The 19,461-nt window shown below is 34.3% G+C and overlaps 1 protein-coding gene across 9 annotated transcripts in view; it reads right to left on the bottom strand.

Annotated features, from left to right (window-relative positions):
* LOC100032638 (protein unc-93 homolog A) overlaps window positions 1-19,461 on the bottom strand; it is a 212,407-nt gene that overhangs the window by 21,042 nt on the left and 171,904 nt on the right. For all 9 annotated transcript variants that reach the window (XM_001381563.4, XM_007484894.3, XM_007484893.3 and 6 more), the window contains 2 exons: window positions 13,137-13,262; window positions 7,337-7,551 (listed from right to left, as the gene is read on the bottom strand). In XM_001381563.4, coding sequence (XP_001381600.1) covers window positions 7,337-7,551; window positions 13,137-13,262 — 341 coding nt within the window. The remainder of the gene's footprint in view (window positions 1-7,336; window positions 7,552-13,136; window positions 13,263-19,461) is intronic.

Below are 19,461 nucleotides of genomic sequence, written 5' to 3' on the forward strand. Positions count from 1 at the left end.
CCCAAAAACAATAGGATCTACGTGAAACACAAGAGCATACTATACTGTAGGCTAAGAACAGTAGAAGGAGCACCTCTACCCAAGGAGTAGAACTTTAACACATAGACAAGGTAACCAAAAGAAATAAAGAAAAACTGGTAAGATGGGGGGGGGGGGAGGGGAACACCTGACTTTGAAAAAAAAATTTAATGACAGAAAAGAAGAATACAAACTCAGAAGAAACAACATCAAAATGGAAACATGTGAATCTTCAAACACAAGGGCAAAGGGGTGTCAAGCCCCAAAAGAACTTCTAGAAGATGTTGGAAGTTGAGAAGTCAGATTAAAGAAATGATAGAACCATTAGCTTGGGAGTAAATGGGAGGGAATTCAATGAAGAATATATCTTCCTAAAAACTAGAATAGGCCAAATGGAAATGGAGGCAATTAACTAAAGAAAGTAAATTCCTAAAGACTAGAATAGGCCAAATGGAAGAGGATGCATATAAATATAATGTAGAAAATACCTCCATAAAGCTTAGAGTTGGCCAAATGGCAAAAGAAACACTAAAGCTTTAGGAAGAACATGATTATCTTATGATTAGAATTGGACAAATGGAAACTAATGACTACATAAGAAATCAGGAAACAATAAATCAATATCAAAAGAATGAAAAAACAACTGAAATATCTCACTGGAAAAATAACTGACTTGGAAAAAAGATCTAAAAGAAATAATAGAATTATCAGACTACTTAAAACCTATGACCAATAAAAGAACATAGACACAAAATTACCTTAGAGCAGGGGAAACTGTCCTGATATTCTTGAAGAGGAGGGGGAAATAGAAATTGAAAGAATTCACCAATCACTCCTGAAAGAGACTCTAAAATAAAACATCCCAAGGCTATTTATAGTCAAGTTTCTAGAATTCCCAATCCAAGGAAAAAGTACTGAAATCAGCCAGAAGAAAATAATTCAAATATCATGAAATCACACTTAGGATTACACAAGAACCAGCAGCTTCTACATTAAAGGACTAGAGGGCATGTAATATCAAAGGAGAGACTAATAAGATTGAAATAAAGGCTAGACCTAGTAAATAAGTCAAAGAGCTATTTTATGAAGAAAAACACAATGAAATAGGTAATTCATTGGTTAATTTGATTTAAAAAGAAAGAAGAAAATGAAATTACTAGTATCTGTAATGAAAAGGATGAATTCACAACCAATGAAGAAGAAATTAAAACAATTATTATTAAATAGTTTGCCTAATTATATGCAAATAAATCTGACACTTTAAGGGAATAGATATTTAAAGAAATTTAAAGTGCCCAAATTAACAGAAGAGGGAACAGAATATTTAAACAATCTCATTTCAGAAAAAAAGTGAATAAATATCAGTGAATTCCCCAAGAAAAAATCCCCATAGCCAGTCTACCGAACAGTCAAAGAACAATTAAGTCTATTGTTTTATAAACTATTTTGGAAAATGAGTGAAAAAGGAATTCTACAAAATTCCTTTTATGACATAAATATGGTGCTGATACCTAAACCAGGAAGAGAAAACACTGAGAAAAAAAATATAGACCACGATCCCTAAATACAAAAATTTTAAATAAAATACAAGCAAGGAAATTATAGCAATGTATCACAAGGATCATGCACTGAAGAGAACTCCTTAAAAGGCAGTATTGACCATATGGGGAAAGAGATAGAAAAATTCACTGAGGAATTCCTCTTTAACAAGTAGAATTACTCAAAAGGAAAAGAAGGTAAAAAATTCACTGAAGAAAATAATGCTTTAAAAAATAGAATTGAGCAAATGAAAATAATGTCTCTGGGGGTCTTGAAGAAACAATATTACAAAGTCAAAAGTATGAAAAAATAGAAGAAAATGTGAAATATCTCATTAGTAAAACAACTGACCTGAAAAATAAATCCAGTAAAGATAATTTAAGAAATAATGAACTACTTGAAAGTCACAATCAAAAAAGGAGCTCAGATATCACCTTTCAAAATATTATCAAGGAAAACTGCCTTGACATTCTAGAACTAGAAGGTAAAATAGAAATTGAAAGAATACACCAATCACCTCCTGAAAGAGACTCCAAAAGGATAACCCCCAGGAATATTATAACTGAATTCAAGAACTCCTAGGTCAAGTAGAAAATATTGCAAGCAGCCAAAAAGAAACTATTCAAATATCATGGAGCCACAGTTGGAATAACACAAGATTTAGCAGCTTCTACATTAAAGGATTGGAGGCCTAGAATCTCATATTCCAGAGGGCAAAAAAGCTAAGATTTCAACCAAGAATCACCTGGAAAAACTGAACATAATCCTTCAGAGTAAAAACAAATAGGGTATTCAATGAATTAGAGAACTTTCAAACATTCCTGATGAAAAGAGACATGTATGGAAAATCTGACTCTCAAATACAAAAGTGAAGTATAAAAAGGAAAACAGGAAAGAAAAATCAAATCATGCAATAAAGTTAAACTGTTTACATACCCACATGGGAAGATAATTCTTATAACATCTAAGATCTTTATCATTAATAGAGAAGTTAGAAGCAGTATACATAGACAGGGCAAAGGTATGAGTTGAATATGAAGGGATGATCTTTTGAAAAAAAATAAAATTAGGAAGTGAGAAAGAGGAATGCTGTAGAAGAAGAGGGAAGAAAGAACTAGAATGGTGTAAATTATCTCACATAAAAGAGTCATGAAAAAGCTTTTACAGTGAGGGGGAATATATGGGAGGTGAGGAGTGGGGCACTTGAAACTTACTCTAATCAGAATTAGCTTAAAAAGGAAAGAACATACACAATCAATTGGTCATAGAAAACTGTCTTTCCCTACAGAATAGTAGAGGGGGGAAGGGATGGGGAGGGAGATTTCTGATAGAAAAGAATGTAAATTTAGTGATGTGATAGTCAAAAGCTAAAGAACTTTTACGGATGGACAGAATGGAAAGAGAGAGAAAAAGATAAACAGGGGGAAATAGTGTAGAAACTAATACATAGTAATTGTAATTGTGAAAAAATATATATGAAAAGTATCTCTAATAAAGGCCTCATTTCTCAAATACAAAGAGAAATGTATCTAATGTATAAGAATAGAAATCATTTCCCAAATGATAAATTGTTAAAGAATATGATCAGACAGTTCTCAGACAAAGTAATTAAAAATTTTTATAGTCATGTAAAAAATGTCCTAAATCACTATTGGTTAGAGAAATTAAAATTAAAATTGTGAGGTACTACTGCACACCTATCAGATTGGTTATGATGACAAAAAGAAAATGATAAAATCTGGAGGGAATGTGGGACAATTGAGACAGCACACTGTTGGGAAAGTTGTGAATTCATTCAACCATTTAGGACAGCAATTTGGACCTTTGCCCAAAGGGCTATAAAATAGTACACAACCTTTAACCCAGCAATACCATTATTAGGTCTGTATCCCAAAGAGATTTTTAAAAGGAAAGGAAAGGCATATATACAAACATTTTTGAAACAGCTTTTTGTATAGGTAAAGAATGGAAAGTGAGGGGATATCTATCAATTGGGGATTGGCTGAATAAGTTGTAGAATATGATTATAATGGAATACTATTCTGCTGTAAGAGATGATGAGCAGAAGGTGCTCAGAAAAACATGGAAAGACTTATATGAACTGAAGTAGAGTGAAGTAAGCAGAACATAGAGAACATTAGAGTAACAGCAATACTATAAAATGAAGAACTATAAATAACTTAACTATTCTCAGTAATACAATGATTCAAAATAATCCCAAAGAATTCATGATAAGAGATGCCATCTGCTTCCAGAGAAAGAATTGATAAGAATCTGAATCCAAATCAAAGCAAAAACTTTTTTCACTTTGTTTATTAAAATTTTTTCTTCACATTTCCTTCTACAAAAAAAGAATTAGTTTGGAAAGATATTTTATATGATTGCACATGTAAAGTTTGAATCAGATTACTTACCATCTCAGTGGGGGGCAGAGAAGGAAGGGAGAGAAAAAATTGTAAGACTTAAAATTCTTTTTTTTAAATATTGGAAACTGTTTGCAATGTAATTGTGAAAAAAATCAAACTAAATTAACATTTTAAAAAACATTAGAGAACACTGAAAAAAGGAAGCTTTCCTTAACATGATAAATGGCATCTATCTAAAACAATCAGCAAACATTATATGTAATGGAGATAAGCTGGGTGGGGAGACTTTACAATAATATCTGGTATGAAGCAAGAATGCCTATTATCCCCACTGCTAGTGAATATTGTACTGGAAATGCTAGCTATAGCAACAAGCAAAAGAAATTGAGGGAATTAGAATAGGCGATGAGGAAAGAGAGTTATCACTTTAAAAGTGATATAATGATATACTTAAAGAATCCCAGAGAATCAACTAAAAATCTAATCAAAATAATAATTTAGCAAAGTTGCAAGATATAAAATAAACCCATATAAATCATCAGCATTTCTATGTGCCACCAACAAAGCCCAGCAGTGAGAGATAGAGAAATTCCATTCAGAATAGCTGAAGACAATATAAATTGTCTGGTAGTGTATCTACCTAAACAAATCTAGCAACTATATGAACACAATTACAAAACCCTTTGCACATAGTTAGACATAAACAACTGAAAAAAATATAACTGCTTATGGGTATGCCATGCAAATATAATAAAAATGGCAATTCTGCCTGAATTAATTTACCTATTCAGTGCCATACTAATCAAACTACCCCCAAAATTATTTTCATGTAGCTAGAAAAAATAATAAAATTTATCTGGAAAAACAGAAGGTCAAGAATATCAAAGGATTTAATGGAAAAAAAAACATACAAACAATGGAGGCCTAGATGTATGAAAGTAAAATGTATAATTCTGATTACAGTAAGGTAAAAAAGGTTTTCCCCAAACAAAACCTATAGAACCAAGATTAGAAGGAAAACAAATAACTCAGGAAAAAGCTTTATAGCAAGTAGCTCTGGTATGGGTCTCATTTCTCAAAGATATATAAAACTGGAAGGTGTTATGTTTAGTATTTATTTAGTTTTATTAAGGATAAGTTTTAACAGAGGCAGCTGTGGATTGAGAGTTAAGCCTAGAGATGGGAGGTCTGAGGTTCAAATGTGGCCTCAGACACTTCCCAGCTGTGTGACCCTGGGCAAGTCACTTGAATCCCATTGCCTAGCCCTTACCACTCTTCTGCCAACTGTGTACAGAAGGTTAGGATTATTTTTTAAAAAAGAAGTTTTAAGGTCAGAGAAAGGGGTATGCCCACTTTACTACTTACCCTTTAAGAAAGGAGATAGTAAAAGGTGGCTGTGGACCCTTTAAGAAACTAGAAGGAAAAGAGTGACAGTTGGGAATTCTGGGGCACTTTCTGGAACTTGCTCTCTGAAGATGGTTGCTGGAAGATTTACTCAGGGAAGATGTTATTTCTTTTAGAAAGAATTAATCTTGAGAAGTTGATTTAACATCTAATAAACTGAAGAAGAGTTGGTTGGAGTGAGAGCTTTTCTCTCAAAGAGAGAAACAGCTGCCAGGGGGCTCTGTTCCCTCTGACTTGAGCAGTGTCAGTGCCTGGCTCTGCCAGGAAAGGCTGACAGGCTAAAGATGCTGATAGCCATATTTGGGAGTTAGTTTCAAGTAGTTTGTTAATTTTCATAGATATTTTAAGGAGGTTAATATAAATTTAAGTTCATCTATTAGTGTAGTTAGATAGAAATTGGGTTTTGGACAGTTGAGAATAGTTTACGGAGGTTCACCTTGGTGAATAAGAAGAAAATCCATGAGGATTTAGACTGGGAGGGGGGGATTGGTTTAGAAATATTAGACTTAGGGTAAAAGATTTCCTATTTGTTCCTACCTCTTTTTTCCTGTCCCTGCCTCTCCTCGTTAATATAATTAAATAAGAGTTGTATTAAGCTGTGTCCAGCATTTCATCCACTGCCTTCAAATAGGTTACCCTGACAGCTTTAGCTTATCTATATTACCTGATCAGGATTAACTGACTATCACTATTAAAATCCCATGCAAGATCAATATTACCAACAACAAAGGCAAATTTATAAGAATACAAGTCATTCCTCAATTGATAAATGGTCACATATCATTGTCTGTGCTCAAATATCTGTCCAAGTTACACATACAAAAGGACTAAATCTATGGGTCTTCCATCCAACTGCCTCTAGCAGTAACTGCAACAGGCATTTTTATCCACTTCTTTTTCCTCTATGAATAGTTAGGTCAAAGTCTTTTTTTTTAATTCCTTACCTTCCATCATAGAATCAATGATGTGTATTGATTACAAGGAAGAAGAGCAGTAAAGGCTAGGCAACAACTTGACTTGCCCAGGTCACACAGCCAGGAAGTATCTGAGGCCACATTTGAATCTAGGACCTCCCAACTCTAGGCTTAAGTCAAAAACTTGAAAGTAATTATGCTTTTCATAAATGAGAGGCTCTATAGCTTTTCAAGTCTTGATACAATAAGGTTGTTATCCACAAACAAAAGAATATGGAAGATCTAACCATCCAGCATAAATCTCTCATCCATTTGGACAATGCATTGGAAATTCTTCATGATAGTTGAGAGTTTTTATTAATTTCTCATTTTTTATATTTAACAGGAAAAGGAGCAATAATATTTTCTAGTAAAAGACCCCCTGCTGTGGAGTTTGGTGGTTGGTGACATAAGGGTATGGCTGACCATGGTTTATAAGTTGCAGACAATTGGAAAGGGGTATTGGTCTCTGGGTCCCCTTGGGAAAGGAGCAGGAGTTTCTGGCTCTCTCTCTGAGACTGCTTTTTTTTTTTCCCTAAGGCCTTAACAGCCTTATTGACTATTGATTATTAATAACCTTGGTAGATGAGGTAGATAAATAGTGGTTATATTATTAGATAGTGAGACTAGGAGAGTAGACAATGGCTTCAGCCTAGCAGATGATACTGCCCTCTGAGGCAAATAGATTTAGGGTTTTTTAGAGAAATTTAGTTAGGATTGGGATCTGGGTTATAGGTACAAGCCATTGTAAGATTACTTTCACTTTCCTCCTTCCTAATTCCTATCCATATTTTCCTAACAATAAAGTAAGTATTTCACCTTTAATAAACTGTGCAGTGGCTTTTGTTCAAACTCCTACCCCTGAAATTTAACCCTTCACAGTTCGATTCCTCATTTGGAATTAATTATTATAGGAAAAAACATTGAGGACTCACAGTCCCCTGTGACTGCCTCACACAGTCTCAGCAGAATACATTTAAGTTATTGGTAGAAATAGCACACACAATATCACCATTAGTTACAGATACTAATATATGATTTTTATCTTTTCCATACCTTTGTATAATCACTAGAAAGGAATCCTTGTTCAAATCCACTATACATAGTCAGAGGAATGAGGAGAACCTGTCGCCTATCATCTTTAAGATGCCGGAAAGTTGCCAGTACACTGGACCAAAACGATTCATTTTTCTTGTCTTCGTTTTCTGACTCATCGTTTGGAATATGATCAAGAAATACAGCTACCAGTATTACTGCCAAAATACCACTTCCTATGGAGACAAAAAGAACCTGATGTGACAAGTGTGATACAAATATGTTTTGTTTTGTTTTTTGTGAAAATTTGGCTGGCACAGAATATTGGCCCTAGGCTTTTTGGAACAATGATTCTTTCTAGAGTCCAGTAGCAATCTGAGTATATGTAAAGGTATATGAATTAGGGAATAGTACACAGAAATATAATATATACTAACCTAAAGAGCACTTTTTAAAGGAATTTACATTGAATTCCCCAAAACTAGTGTTATTCAAGTGAGAAGGCTAGATGCCAACTTATTGGTTAGACTATGGAGGCAATTTCTGTTTGAGGGGAAAATTAGGTTATATGATCACTAATTGCTCTTCAATTTCTAACATCCTAAGAATCTATGGGGTTATTTTTTTTTACTTTATACTTATTCATATTGTGATATATTTATAGGAGCAGCTAGGTGGTCCAATGAATTGAGAGCCAGGCCTAGAGATGGAAGGTCCTGGGTTTAAATCTGGCCTCAGACACATTCTAGCTCTTAATGTTCTGCCTTGGAACAAATACACAGAATTGATTCTGTTAGACTAAAATTGTGAGACTAGCAATAAATTTAATGATTTTATGATGATTTATTGATAGAAGAAGGGAAGGAAGGAGAGAAAGTGGAGGTAAATTACTTAGAAAAGTTTTTACCCTAATCTAGCTTGCTACATTTAGCTTGCAGTAGCTATATGGTCCTTGCAGTCCATATCAACAAAGAAGTCCAGAGACTGAAATCCCTTCTTGCCTCAGTTTATCAAACTTTCTGTCCTCCCACTGACTCTAACATGTCACGCCTCCCAAGTCAACTTTCTTTCTACTTTGCCTGGGCCACCCAGGGGGCAGTCCAGAGGATATCCAATCTGCATCCTGCCTCAGGATCCCTTAGCTCTACTCCTGGCTTTTCCTGCTAACTACATGAGGCACCAAATCTTCCATTCTATCCTCAAGATCAAAGTCCCCTCAGAATTTCCTCCATACAATTCTAAGGCAGAGTTGAGTTAAAAAAAAAAATATATATATATATATATATTTACTCATTTTCTTTTTTACACAATATATGTATACATATACATATAGACAGAATATATATACATATACAAATATTATATATACATATGTGTGTATGTTTACCTTTCTTCTAGTTTGTCCCAGTAGCTATTACATTTCACTATTGGGGAAAACTAGGGTGTGAAAATTTTTAGATAGCTGAAAATGAGATTTCCCTGATTATGCCCTCTTTTAGAAATTTTTTTGAATGAATGAAATTCATTATGACCCATTTTAGCACTGACTACTGGGGATCCACATTTTTAAGTACTGCTTCATTTAGAGCAGTTCTCATTCATTCCTAATCTTTATTTCTTATGGCTGAGCCAGCCATTAGTGAAGTTTTTCATTATCAAATATATATTTACCAGCTGCCACTAACTCTGTGCCCCTCTAAATACCATGAATATAATTTTATTAATAACTATTTGGAGGTCTCAACAGATTATGCTCACTATTATTTCACTGCTCTCTCATATTTATCAGGTAAAGGCATATTTTTACAATTATACTATGAAAAAGTCTCCTTCAGTTCACATATCCAAATTATTCACACTGTTCTCTCTCATAGACTTCTTTAAAAATTGTGTTGAGAAAATTAGGTGAACACAGAATAGTATACATGTCAGACCTTTGGGAAAGGAGAGGCTTTAAAACCAAGCAAGACTTAGAAAGAGTCACAAAATGCAAAATAAATAATCTGGAATACATCAAATTAAAAAGTTTTTGTACAAACAAAACCAATGTAACTAAAATCAGAAGGGAAGCAACAAATTGGGAAACAATCTTCATAAAAACCTCAGACAAAGGTTTAATTACTCAAATTTACAAAGAGCTACATTAATTGTACAAAAAATCAAGCCATTCTCCAATTGAAAAATGGGCAAGGGACATGAACAGGCAGTTCTCAGATAAAGAAATCAAAACTATTAATAAGCACATGAAAAAGTGTTCTACATCTCTTATAATCAGAGAGATACAAATCAAAACAACTCTGAGGTATCATCTCACACCTAGCAGATTGGCTAACATGACAGCAAAGGAAAGTAATGAATGCTGGAGGGAATGTGGCAAAGTTGGGACATTAATGCATTGCTGGTGGAGTTGTGAATTGATCCAACCATTCTGGAGGGCAATTTGGAACTATGCCCAAAGAGTACTAAAAGACTGTCTGCCCTTTGATCCAGCTATAGCACTGCTGGGTTTGTACCCCAAAGAGAAATTAAGTAAAAATACTTGTTCAGGAATATTCATAGCTGTGCTCTTTGTGGTGGCCAAAAATTGGAAAATGAGGGGATGCCCTTCAATTGGGGAATGGCTGAACAAATTGTGGTATATGTTGGTGATGGAATACTATTGTGCTAAAAGGAATAATAAAGTGGAGGAATTCCATGGAGTCTGGAACAACCTCCAAGAAGTGATGCAGAGCGAAAGGAGCAGAACCAGGAAATCATTATACACAGAGACTGATACACTGTGGTACAATCGAAGGTAATGGACTTCTCCACTAGTGTCCATGCAATGTCCCTGAACAATGTGCAGGGATCTAAAAAACACTATCCACAAGCAGAGGATAAACTATGGGAGTAAAAACACCAAGGAAAAGCAACTGCTTGACTACAGGGGGGAAGGGGATACGACTGAGGAGAGACTCTAAATGAACACTCTAATACCAGCAACATGGAAATGGGTTCGAACCAAGAACACATGTGATACCCAGTGGAATCATGTGTCGGCAATGTGAGAGGTGGTGGGAAGGGGGTGGGGGGGGAGGAAAAGAAAATGATCTTTATTTACAATGAATAATGTTTGGAAATGACCAAATAAAATAATGTTTAAAGTGAAAAAAATTGTGTTGAATTTATTTTTGTTACATTAATATACCCAGTTAACTCCTTCCATCCCCTGCCCCTATATATCATAGATTTATAATTATTACAGTACATTTCTAAGTCAACTACATAAACTGACTTTCACTTATTTAAACAACATTGAGGAATAATTCCCTTATTTCCACCCATTGCATAGAATTATTTTCCTAGGGGATGTCCCTCGATTGGGGAATGGATGAACAAATTGTGGTATATGATGGTGATAGAATACTATGTGCTATAAAGAATGGTGAATCTCTTGATTTCTAGAAGAACTGGAAGGACCTACATGAACTGATGTGGAGTGAAATGAGCAAAATAAGAAGAACATTGTTGATGGTAAATGAAACATTATGGGATAACCAAATGTAATAGATTTTGCTTCTAATATCAATGCAATGATCCAGGACAATCTGGAGGGACTTATAAGAAAGAATGTTATCCATATCTAGAGAAAGAACTGTGGGAGTAGAAAAGCAGAAGAAAAACATGATTTATCACGTGTTTATATGGGCATATGATTTGGGCTTTAGATTTTAAAAGATTAATCTATTACAAAATGAATAATATAGAAACAGGTTTTGAGTGATAATACGTGTAAATCCAGTGGAATTGCTTGCCAGCTCTGAGAGTGTGGAGGAAATAGGGAAGGGAGACAACATGAATCATGTAACCATGGAAAATTATTTTTAAAAATAAATAAAATTATTTTCAAGGGTTTCATCATCTTATTAGGACCTTTAGTTTCAAAATTGTATGATATGATGTTGAAGCATTATTCTGAAAAGGAGAGTAGTGAAGTGAGAAATAAATAAAGCTGCTATGGAAATTACATATAAATATGTAGAGCCCCAGACTTGTTTTTGCTTCTAAATAAAATGTAATTCTCAGATTAACTCAGGAAAGATGAAAATTAAAACATGGCTAAAAAGGGGAAAAAATGTCATGTTTAAAAAAAGGCTCCAGTAGGAAATACAAGGTTTCAACAGCCTAAAAAGAGTTTTTGACTCATGATAGCATACTCTTTTTTCTCCATTTTTGTATTTCCAAAAAAAAAATGTTATTTTTTTCTTAAGGAAGACTATTTTTATCAGAAATAGATATATCTTTAGAGAAGTTGATGACTCAAATTAAGGCAATAATAGTTTATATTTTTATTATTTATTTTATTTTAGTATTTATTACTTCTATTTTGTGCTTTAGACTTGAAAAGTAGTAGGTCACTGAATTTTTAAAAATTAAACCCTTACCTTCCATCTTGGAATCAATAGGCAGAAGAGTGGTAAGGGCTAGGCAATGGGGGTTAAGTGACTTGCCCAGGGTCACCCAGCCGGGAAGTATCTGAGGCCAGATTTGAACTTAGGACCTCCCATCTCTAGTCCTACCTCTCAATCCACTGAGCCACCCAGCTGCCCCCTGAATTTTTTAAATATAAGCCAGTTGGTAGCCTATAGTCACCAAAGATTTTTCTGTTGTCTATAAAGTAGCCTAGAAGAAGCAATTAGAGAAGGTGTAAAATTTGGGAGTGGGAGATATACTCTTCAATCAAAAGCAAAATCATAGAGATTCTTTTTTTGTTTTTGCAGGGAAGAAAGGAAAACAATGAAATGTCAATATTAAGGAAGGTTAAAAATGAACTCACTGTAAAGGAACAAAGGAGGAAAACACAAACACACTTAAAACAAGTATGCACAAAAGGCCAGAAAGACCTTAAAGATCAAAGGATTATAGTTCTAGAATTGAAAAGTATTATAGAGATTTTTAAGTCCAATCAGCTCATTTTACAGATGAGAAAACTGGGGTCTAGAAAGTTGAGATTTCCATAGTGTCACACAACTAGATAGTGGCAAAAGTGAGATTGGAGCCCAATCCGGCAATCAGACCCCATTCCCTGTTTTTACTCTTCTACTTCATTACCTTGTGGATGATTTTTTTTAAAAAAGAAAAAACACCTTTTGTACACAAAATTTGGGAAGCATTGGAATATGTTCTCTTCCTTATAGGTTATAGATCTTTTTTAGATGGTTGACACAAAAGAATGGAATAAAGAATGCTACCTTGAGGAAGAGAAATCAGCTCAATATGACCTTAGTTCTCATATTTGAATTACTTATAATGATTCTCTGGATCCTGTGAACACCAAGTAGGCAAACAGAGATGAGCAATTTTGCTCTTATGGGAACATAAAATACAAAATAACTTCCCAACATGCTGTTCTGGATAGAAAACCACCAAGAATGCAGTGGAGAATTGACTTGATGACCTGACCACCACATACTCTAGGAGTGAAATTCCATGAAATATTGGCTCTAACAACATGATTTTTCTGAGGTTCCAGGGAGATCACCACCAAATATGACAGTTTTGTTTCATTGAACCTCTTACCTTTTATCCAATAATCCATTAGGATTATTTTTGCCAAGATACTGGGATAGGAATAAATCATATATGTAACTTCACATGAGAAAGACCTGCCAAAGCAAATCAGTCCCGCACAAATTTATCAGATATTGTCTAGGGGAAAAATTGTATAAAGCTGGGGGGAGGTGGTCTTTTTTGAGTAAACACAGGAAAACTGAAGAGAACTTCACTTGTCCACAATTTCCTTACTATTGAAAACTAAATTGTATTTACTCTAGCCACATACCAGTATAGATACCAAGCAGGATGTAGATTAAATTAGATTGGGGGCGCTGAGTGTTCGTATTGTTTGTAGTTGGGCTTCTTGAATAACAATCCTGTGCTCCACAGTTCAGTAGCTCTTCTTTTGTGGCTTCAGTATAATAAAAACATAAACACATTAGAGTACTGATACTATTCACCTGGTTTCAAATAATAAACAGAATAGTAAATCTCTGGAATCCAGCAATGATAGATTGTGGATTTGTGTAGCCCCCTGACACCCAGATTCAAAAATCTTCTCCACACAATTTATACTTAAAAATCACTTAATATCATATCACTGGAGCTCTGCCCTGATCCTCAACATGGTTTGGAGATGGCCTTCGGTCCTTAAAGGCTATGCCTACCAACTGAAAATTCAGGCACCTCTCCCCAAACTATGCACTGCCTGGAGGTCAACTCTTATCAGCAATAACCAACCCCTCATCATTTGAATTTGTTTATTGCCAAATATGGGACAAGTGACAGAATGCCTATCTATTATCTGAGGACCATCCTAGCTATATATGGAAGTCTTCATTCCTACAAAAGCCTTTAGAGTTTATCTTTCATGCACAGCCTCTCCACTGTCTCAAGACCTAGAAGACAAAGATTCAAGATTGTAGTTGAAGAATAGTTTGTAAAGATGAATAGGAACATGACGAGCTAGTAAAAGAAAATGTTTTTAAAATGGTACCATGTAGCAAGACTTCTCTGAGTAAAGGCTAATATGATTTCTGCTTTCTGTTTCACTCGGAGGTCTCTTGGCATAGATCTAGTTTGTCTATTAGGTAATCTAGATTGGAAATAGAACACAATAAAGAGCACTGGATTTGGATTCAGAGATCTGGGTTTGAATCCTGACCCACCTTACCTTAGCAGTGGGGGCAATAGTTGGAAAGGCTTCATGAAGAAAGTTTTCTTACTTAGAAGAAAGAAAGGGAGTATATAAAACTGGGATTAGGAGAGAGGGAATCCCAGGCTTGGAGTGTAGCAAAGGTATAGAGAAAAAAATTATAGGATTGTGTATGAGGTATAAGGAGAAATTCAGTCTGGAATTCACAATGTTGAAAGGAAATGTACAGTGAGACTAGAAGGTTAGAACCATTTTGAATGACTTTAAAAATTGAATGAAGGAATTTAGATTTTGTCCTAGAGGCAATAAGGAACCACTGTAATTTATTGAGTAAGATAGTAATATGGCTTCATCTAGCTTAAAGAAATTCACTTTGAAGGCAGTGTGAATGATGATCTAGAATCCATCTCTAAGATAATATCAGCTTTCTTGGCCACACCACTAATTCATTATTAACTTTAAAGTTTACTAAAATTCACACATCATTTTCTAACAAAATTACTGCCCAATCTTGCCAACTCTATTCTATTCTTGTAAAGTTTATTTTTTAGTCTATATATGAAGCTTCTTATATATTCTCTATTATAATTCATTTCTTTTTTTAACCCAATTTTTCTTATCATCAAAACACTTATGAATTCTATTTATCCAGTGAATTATCCATTCCAAATCTTTTGTGTGCACACATATGATGATACTATTTAACACTCTTTCCAAACCATAACTAAAAATGTCAAACATCATAATAACAAGTTTAAATCTTTATGGTGCCCTGGAGATCTTTGCAATTAAGATGGACCCACAAATGACTACTCCCTGGTTCTAGCCATTCAGCCAAATATTTACAACATCCACATATTTGTAATACCCACCATCTCGCATCTATTTATTTTTTCCATTAAAATATCATGACAAATTATGGTGAGGGGAGAATGCTGCACAAGGAGTTAAAAGATTCAGATAATATTGGAGTGGAGCCAAGATGGCAGAAAAAGAACTGTGCCACTTCCAATCTCTTCCAAATTATCCTGCCAGAAACTTTGATATAATGTTGCAAAACGAAGTCTAGAGTGGCAGAATCCACAAAGCACAAGGTCAAACAATTTTTAAGCCCAAGATAACTTAGAAGGTCAGCATGAAAGATTTATTCATCCTAGGAGCAAGTGAAATGTGGGCCTAATGAGCATGTCAGTTCGGGCTTTGGAAATGGTTGAATCAATTGCAATAGCTTCTGTAGTTAAAGGTAAAAAAATGAGACTATCAGTCAGAAGGAGATTAGGGGAGTCTCGTTGCTGCCTCTGGGTATAGGATTCTATATATTGCCCACACAAATATCCAGATCAAAGCCCCCAAGGCACAATCCCAGGGGTAGGGGTAAGGGACCCAGACCACAGTTCCAGGGTGGAAATAAGTACCTGATGTCTCTCACAAAACAGATCACAGGCTAGGAAAGTAGTAAACACACCTCTCCTTAGATCAGACCACCTTGAAAGAGCTGAAAACTTACAGATCCCCAGTGCTTTCTGAAAGCAGATACACAAACAATCTGAAGTTTAGAACAGTGTATCCTTCACCAGAGGAACAGAAAACATTTTTTCAAGCAAAAAAAAAGACTGGAAAATGACCAAACAACAACAATAACAACAACAAAAACAATTCAGCGTAGAAAGTTACTTTGGTGACTGGGACGACCCAAACACAAATTCAGTAGAAGACACCTAAGCCAATACTGCTGCAACCAAAGGTTCAAAGAAAAAATGTGAATTGGTTTCAAGACCAAAAAAAATTCCCAAAAAAATCTCAAAAAAAATACTTTAAAAATCAAATGAAGTAGAAGAGAAATTGGGGAAAGAAATGAGAATGATGCAGGAAAATCATGAAAATAGAGTTGACAGATTGATAAAGGATGCACAAAATATACTGAAGAAAAAATATCTTAAAAGAGAGATTAGGCCAGTTGAGGTATAAAAATCTAAGAGAAAATTGTTAAAAAGAATTAATGAAATGGAAAAGGATATGTAAAAATTCACTGAAGAGAAGACCTTCTTTAAAAAGTAGAATTGGTCAAGTGGTAAAGGAGTTACAAAAGTTCACTGAGAAAAATAATTTTTTAAAAAATAGAATTTGGCAAATGGAAAACAATGACTCCATGACACATCAAGAAACAAAACAAAAGCAAAAGATTGGAAAAAACAACAGAAAATGTGAAATGTCTCATTGGAAAAAAAAATTAACCTGGAAAATATTGTTTGAACTGAGCCAAATAATGAAAACATTAGACTACCTAAAAGCCATGAACAACAACAAAAAAAAGAGAAATATCAAGGAGAATCACCCTGATATTCTAGAGGGTGAAATAAAAATTGAAAGAATACACCTATCACCTACTAAAAGAGATCTCAAAGTGAAAACTCCCTGGAATATTAGAGTCAAATTCTAGAATTCTCAGTTTAAGGGGGAAATACTGTAAGCAGCCAAAAAGAAACAATTCAAATATTGTGAAGTCACAGTCAGGATAACACAAGATTTAGCAGTTTCTGTATTAAAGGATCAGAGAACTTGGAGTATGATATTCCAGAAGGCAAAAGAGTTAGGACTGCAGCTGAGAATCAACTACCCAAGAAAACTGAGCATGATCTTTCAGGAAGGAAACAATGGGTATTCAACAAAATAGAGGATTTTCGATCATGATGAAAAGACCACAGCTGAATAGAAAATTTGACTTTCAAATTCAATACTCAAGAGAAATATAAAAAGTTAAACAGGAAAGAGAAATTACAGAGGATTCAATAATATTAAACTACTTATATTACTACATAGGGAGATGATATTTGTAACTCATAAGAGTTACAAATAATTACAATTACAAATAAAAATGCCCAAGGGCAGTTAGGAGTATACATTGACAGACAGTAAGAGTCTAAGTTGAATATAATGGCATGATATCTATAAATAAATAAAACTAAGGGGCAAGAAAGACAAAAGCCCTGAGAGAAAGGTTAAAAGAGAGGTAGAATTTGGTAAATTATCTCATACAAAATGATGTGAGCTATTGCAGTGGAGAGTAAGATGGGGTAAGTAGGGCAGGGAGTGTTTGAAACTCGCTCTAATCAGATTTGGCTCAAAAAAGGAAGAACATACATATTTAGTTTCATATAGAAATATATCTTACCCCACATGAAAATACAAAAGAAGATGACAAGAGAAGGGAGGGGTGATTGAAGGCAGTGCGAATTGGGGAGATGGTGGTCAGAAGCAAAACACTTTTGAAAATGTAGAGGGTAAAAGAAAGAGATTAGGATAAACAAGGGGGAAATAGGATGGTGGATAATAAATATTAATTATAACAGTGAAAAAATTTACATGTTTCACTAAAAAAGGCCTCATTTCTCAAAAAGATAGAGATGATTAAAGCACATAAGAATATGGCATTGCCCAACTGATAAATGGTCAAAGGATATGAACAGGCAGTTTTTAGATGAAGCAATCAAAGTCATCTATAATCATATGAAAAAGATTCTAAATCACTATTAATTAGAATAATTCAAATTAAAACAACTGAGTTGCCACCTTCCATTTATCAGATTTACTATTATGACAGAAAAGGAAAATGACAAAATTTGGAGGAGATATGGGAAAATCAAGACCCTAATGCACTATTGGGGCAGCTGTGAATTGATTCAATCATTCTGAAGAGTAAAATATGCCCAAAGATTAAAAAACTCTACATACCCTTTTACCCACCAATAACTTCACTAGTTTATATCCCAAAGAAATAAGCAAAAACAAAAAGGACCTATATATATATAAAAGCTTTTTTATGGTGGCAAAGAATTGGGAATTGAGAAGATGCCTATCAATTAGGGAATACTTGAGTAAATTATAGTATTTGATTTAATAGAATACTATTGTGCTAAAAAATGATAATTTCAAAAAAAAATTAGAAAGATTTACAAGAACTAATATAGAGTTAATTGAACAGAATCAAGAGAACACTGTACACAGTAATATCAATATTGTATGATGAAAAACTGTGAATGACTTAGTTATTCTCAATAATACAATGATTCAAGACAATCCCAAAAGATTGATGATAAAAAGATGTCTTCCTCCAAAGGAAGAACTAATGGAGTCTGAATCCAGACCAAATTATTCTATATTTAACTTTCTTTATTTGTTTTTTTTTATTCACATTTTCTTCCACAAAAGGTCTAATATGAAAAACTGTTTTACATGATTACACAGATAAAATCTATATCAGACTGCTTATTGTCTCAGTGAGGGAGAGGGGAGGAAATGAGGGAGGGAAAGAATTGGGAACTCCAAATTTTAAAAAAGAATGTTAATTTTTTTCATTTAATTAGGGGAAAATAAAATTAAAAAATCAAAAGATAAAGGACTAACTTTTATTAATAAGTTTATCATTAGTTATATGACACTGAACAATTCACTTCTCTCGCCTTTAGTTGCTTCATGTAGAAAATAAAGGGGATTGAATAAATGCTTCCTCAGGTCTCTTTCAGATCTCCCTTCTTTATCATTTAGAAAATGATGCTCATCTGTTTGAATGTAGATTAGAAGTAAAAGTTTCTTTTCTACCATCAAGAAATGTAAATACCACAATGTTAATGAGGTTATCAAGATTGAACTTTAATCTTAATTTAGGTTTTCTTACCGTGATAGAAATGGACAAAATGACACAGACCTACTTAAAGAGTGCTAAGGCAGGTATCATTATGATGTGAAGCAGCTTTCTGCTTGATTAGAAAAAGAAAAAAAAAACATTCTGGACAGACTCTGAACTATTATTACAAGGTGTTAGATTTGGAATGGTTCATGATTATGAAAGAATAGACTTTAAAACTTCAGACGGACTTCTACACCATGATTCCATGGCAATGTTTGAGTGATGAGAGGGGGAAAGGCAGTGGTGAGGGAATATATTTTGATTCCATTTTCAAGTGTTTAAGACAAACGTGTGCATCCTCTTTTCCAATTCTGCTTGGCAGATGACCAAACACCCTTGCTAAAGTACAAGGGGAAAAAAACAAAAGAGAGTGATTATTCTAGAGCAGTTCCAACTTGGCAACATTACATGTGGTCATAACAGTGTGAAGTTACAAGTGTGTTGCTGTTTCTTAAAACCCAGAAATTTTAATTCCCTCAGACCCTCCTGACAGCAGGCCTTCTGGTATAATGGAAAGAGCCCCAGGCTCAGAGCCAGAAGACTTGGGTTCACATTTCAGCTCTGTCCCTTACTAGTTGCAGGGCAATGAGCAGATCACTTAAACTCTCTGAGTCTCAGTCTCCTTATTCATTAAGTAGGAAAAGGAAATATTGCTTGACCTTTCTAGTCTTCTTACACTTCATTCCCTTTCATGCATTCTACAGTTCAGCTACACTGGTCTTCCTCAAATATGACACCCCATCTTCCAAATATATAATTGCATTGGAA

This window comes from Monodelphis domestica, chromosome 2 (genome assembly GCF_027887165.1).
Source record: "Monodelphis domestica isolate mMonDom1 chromosome 2, mMonDom1.pri, whole genome shotgun sequence".
Lineage (NCBI taxonomy): Eukaryota > Metazoa > Chordata > Mammalia > Didelphimorphia > Didelphidae > Monodelphis > Monodelphis domestica.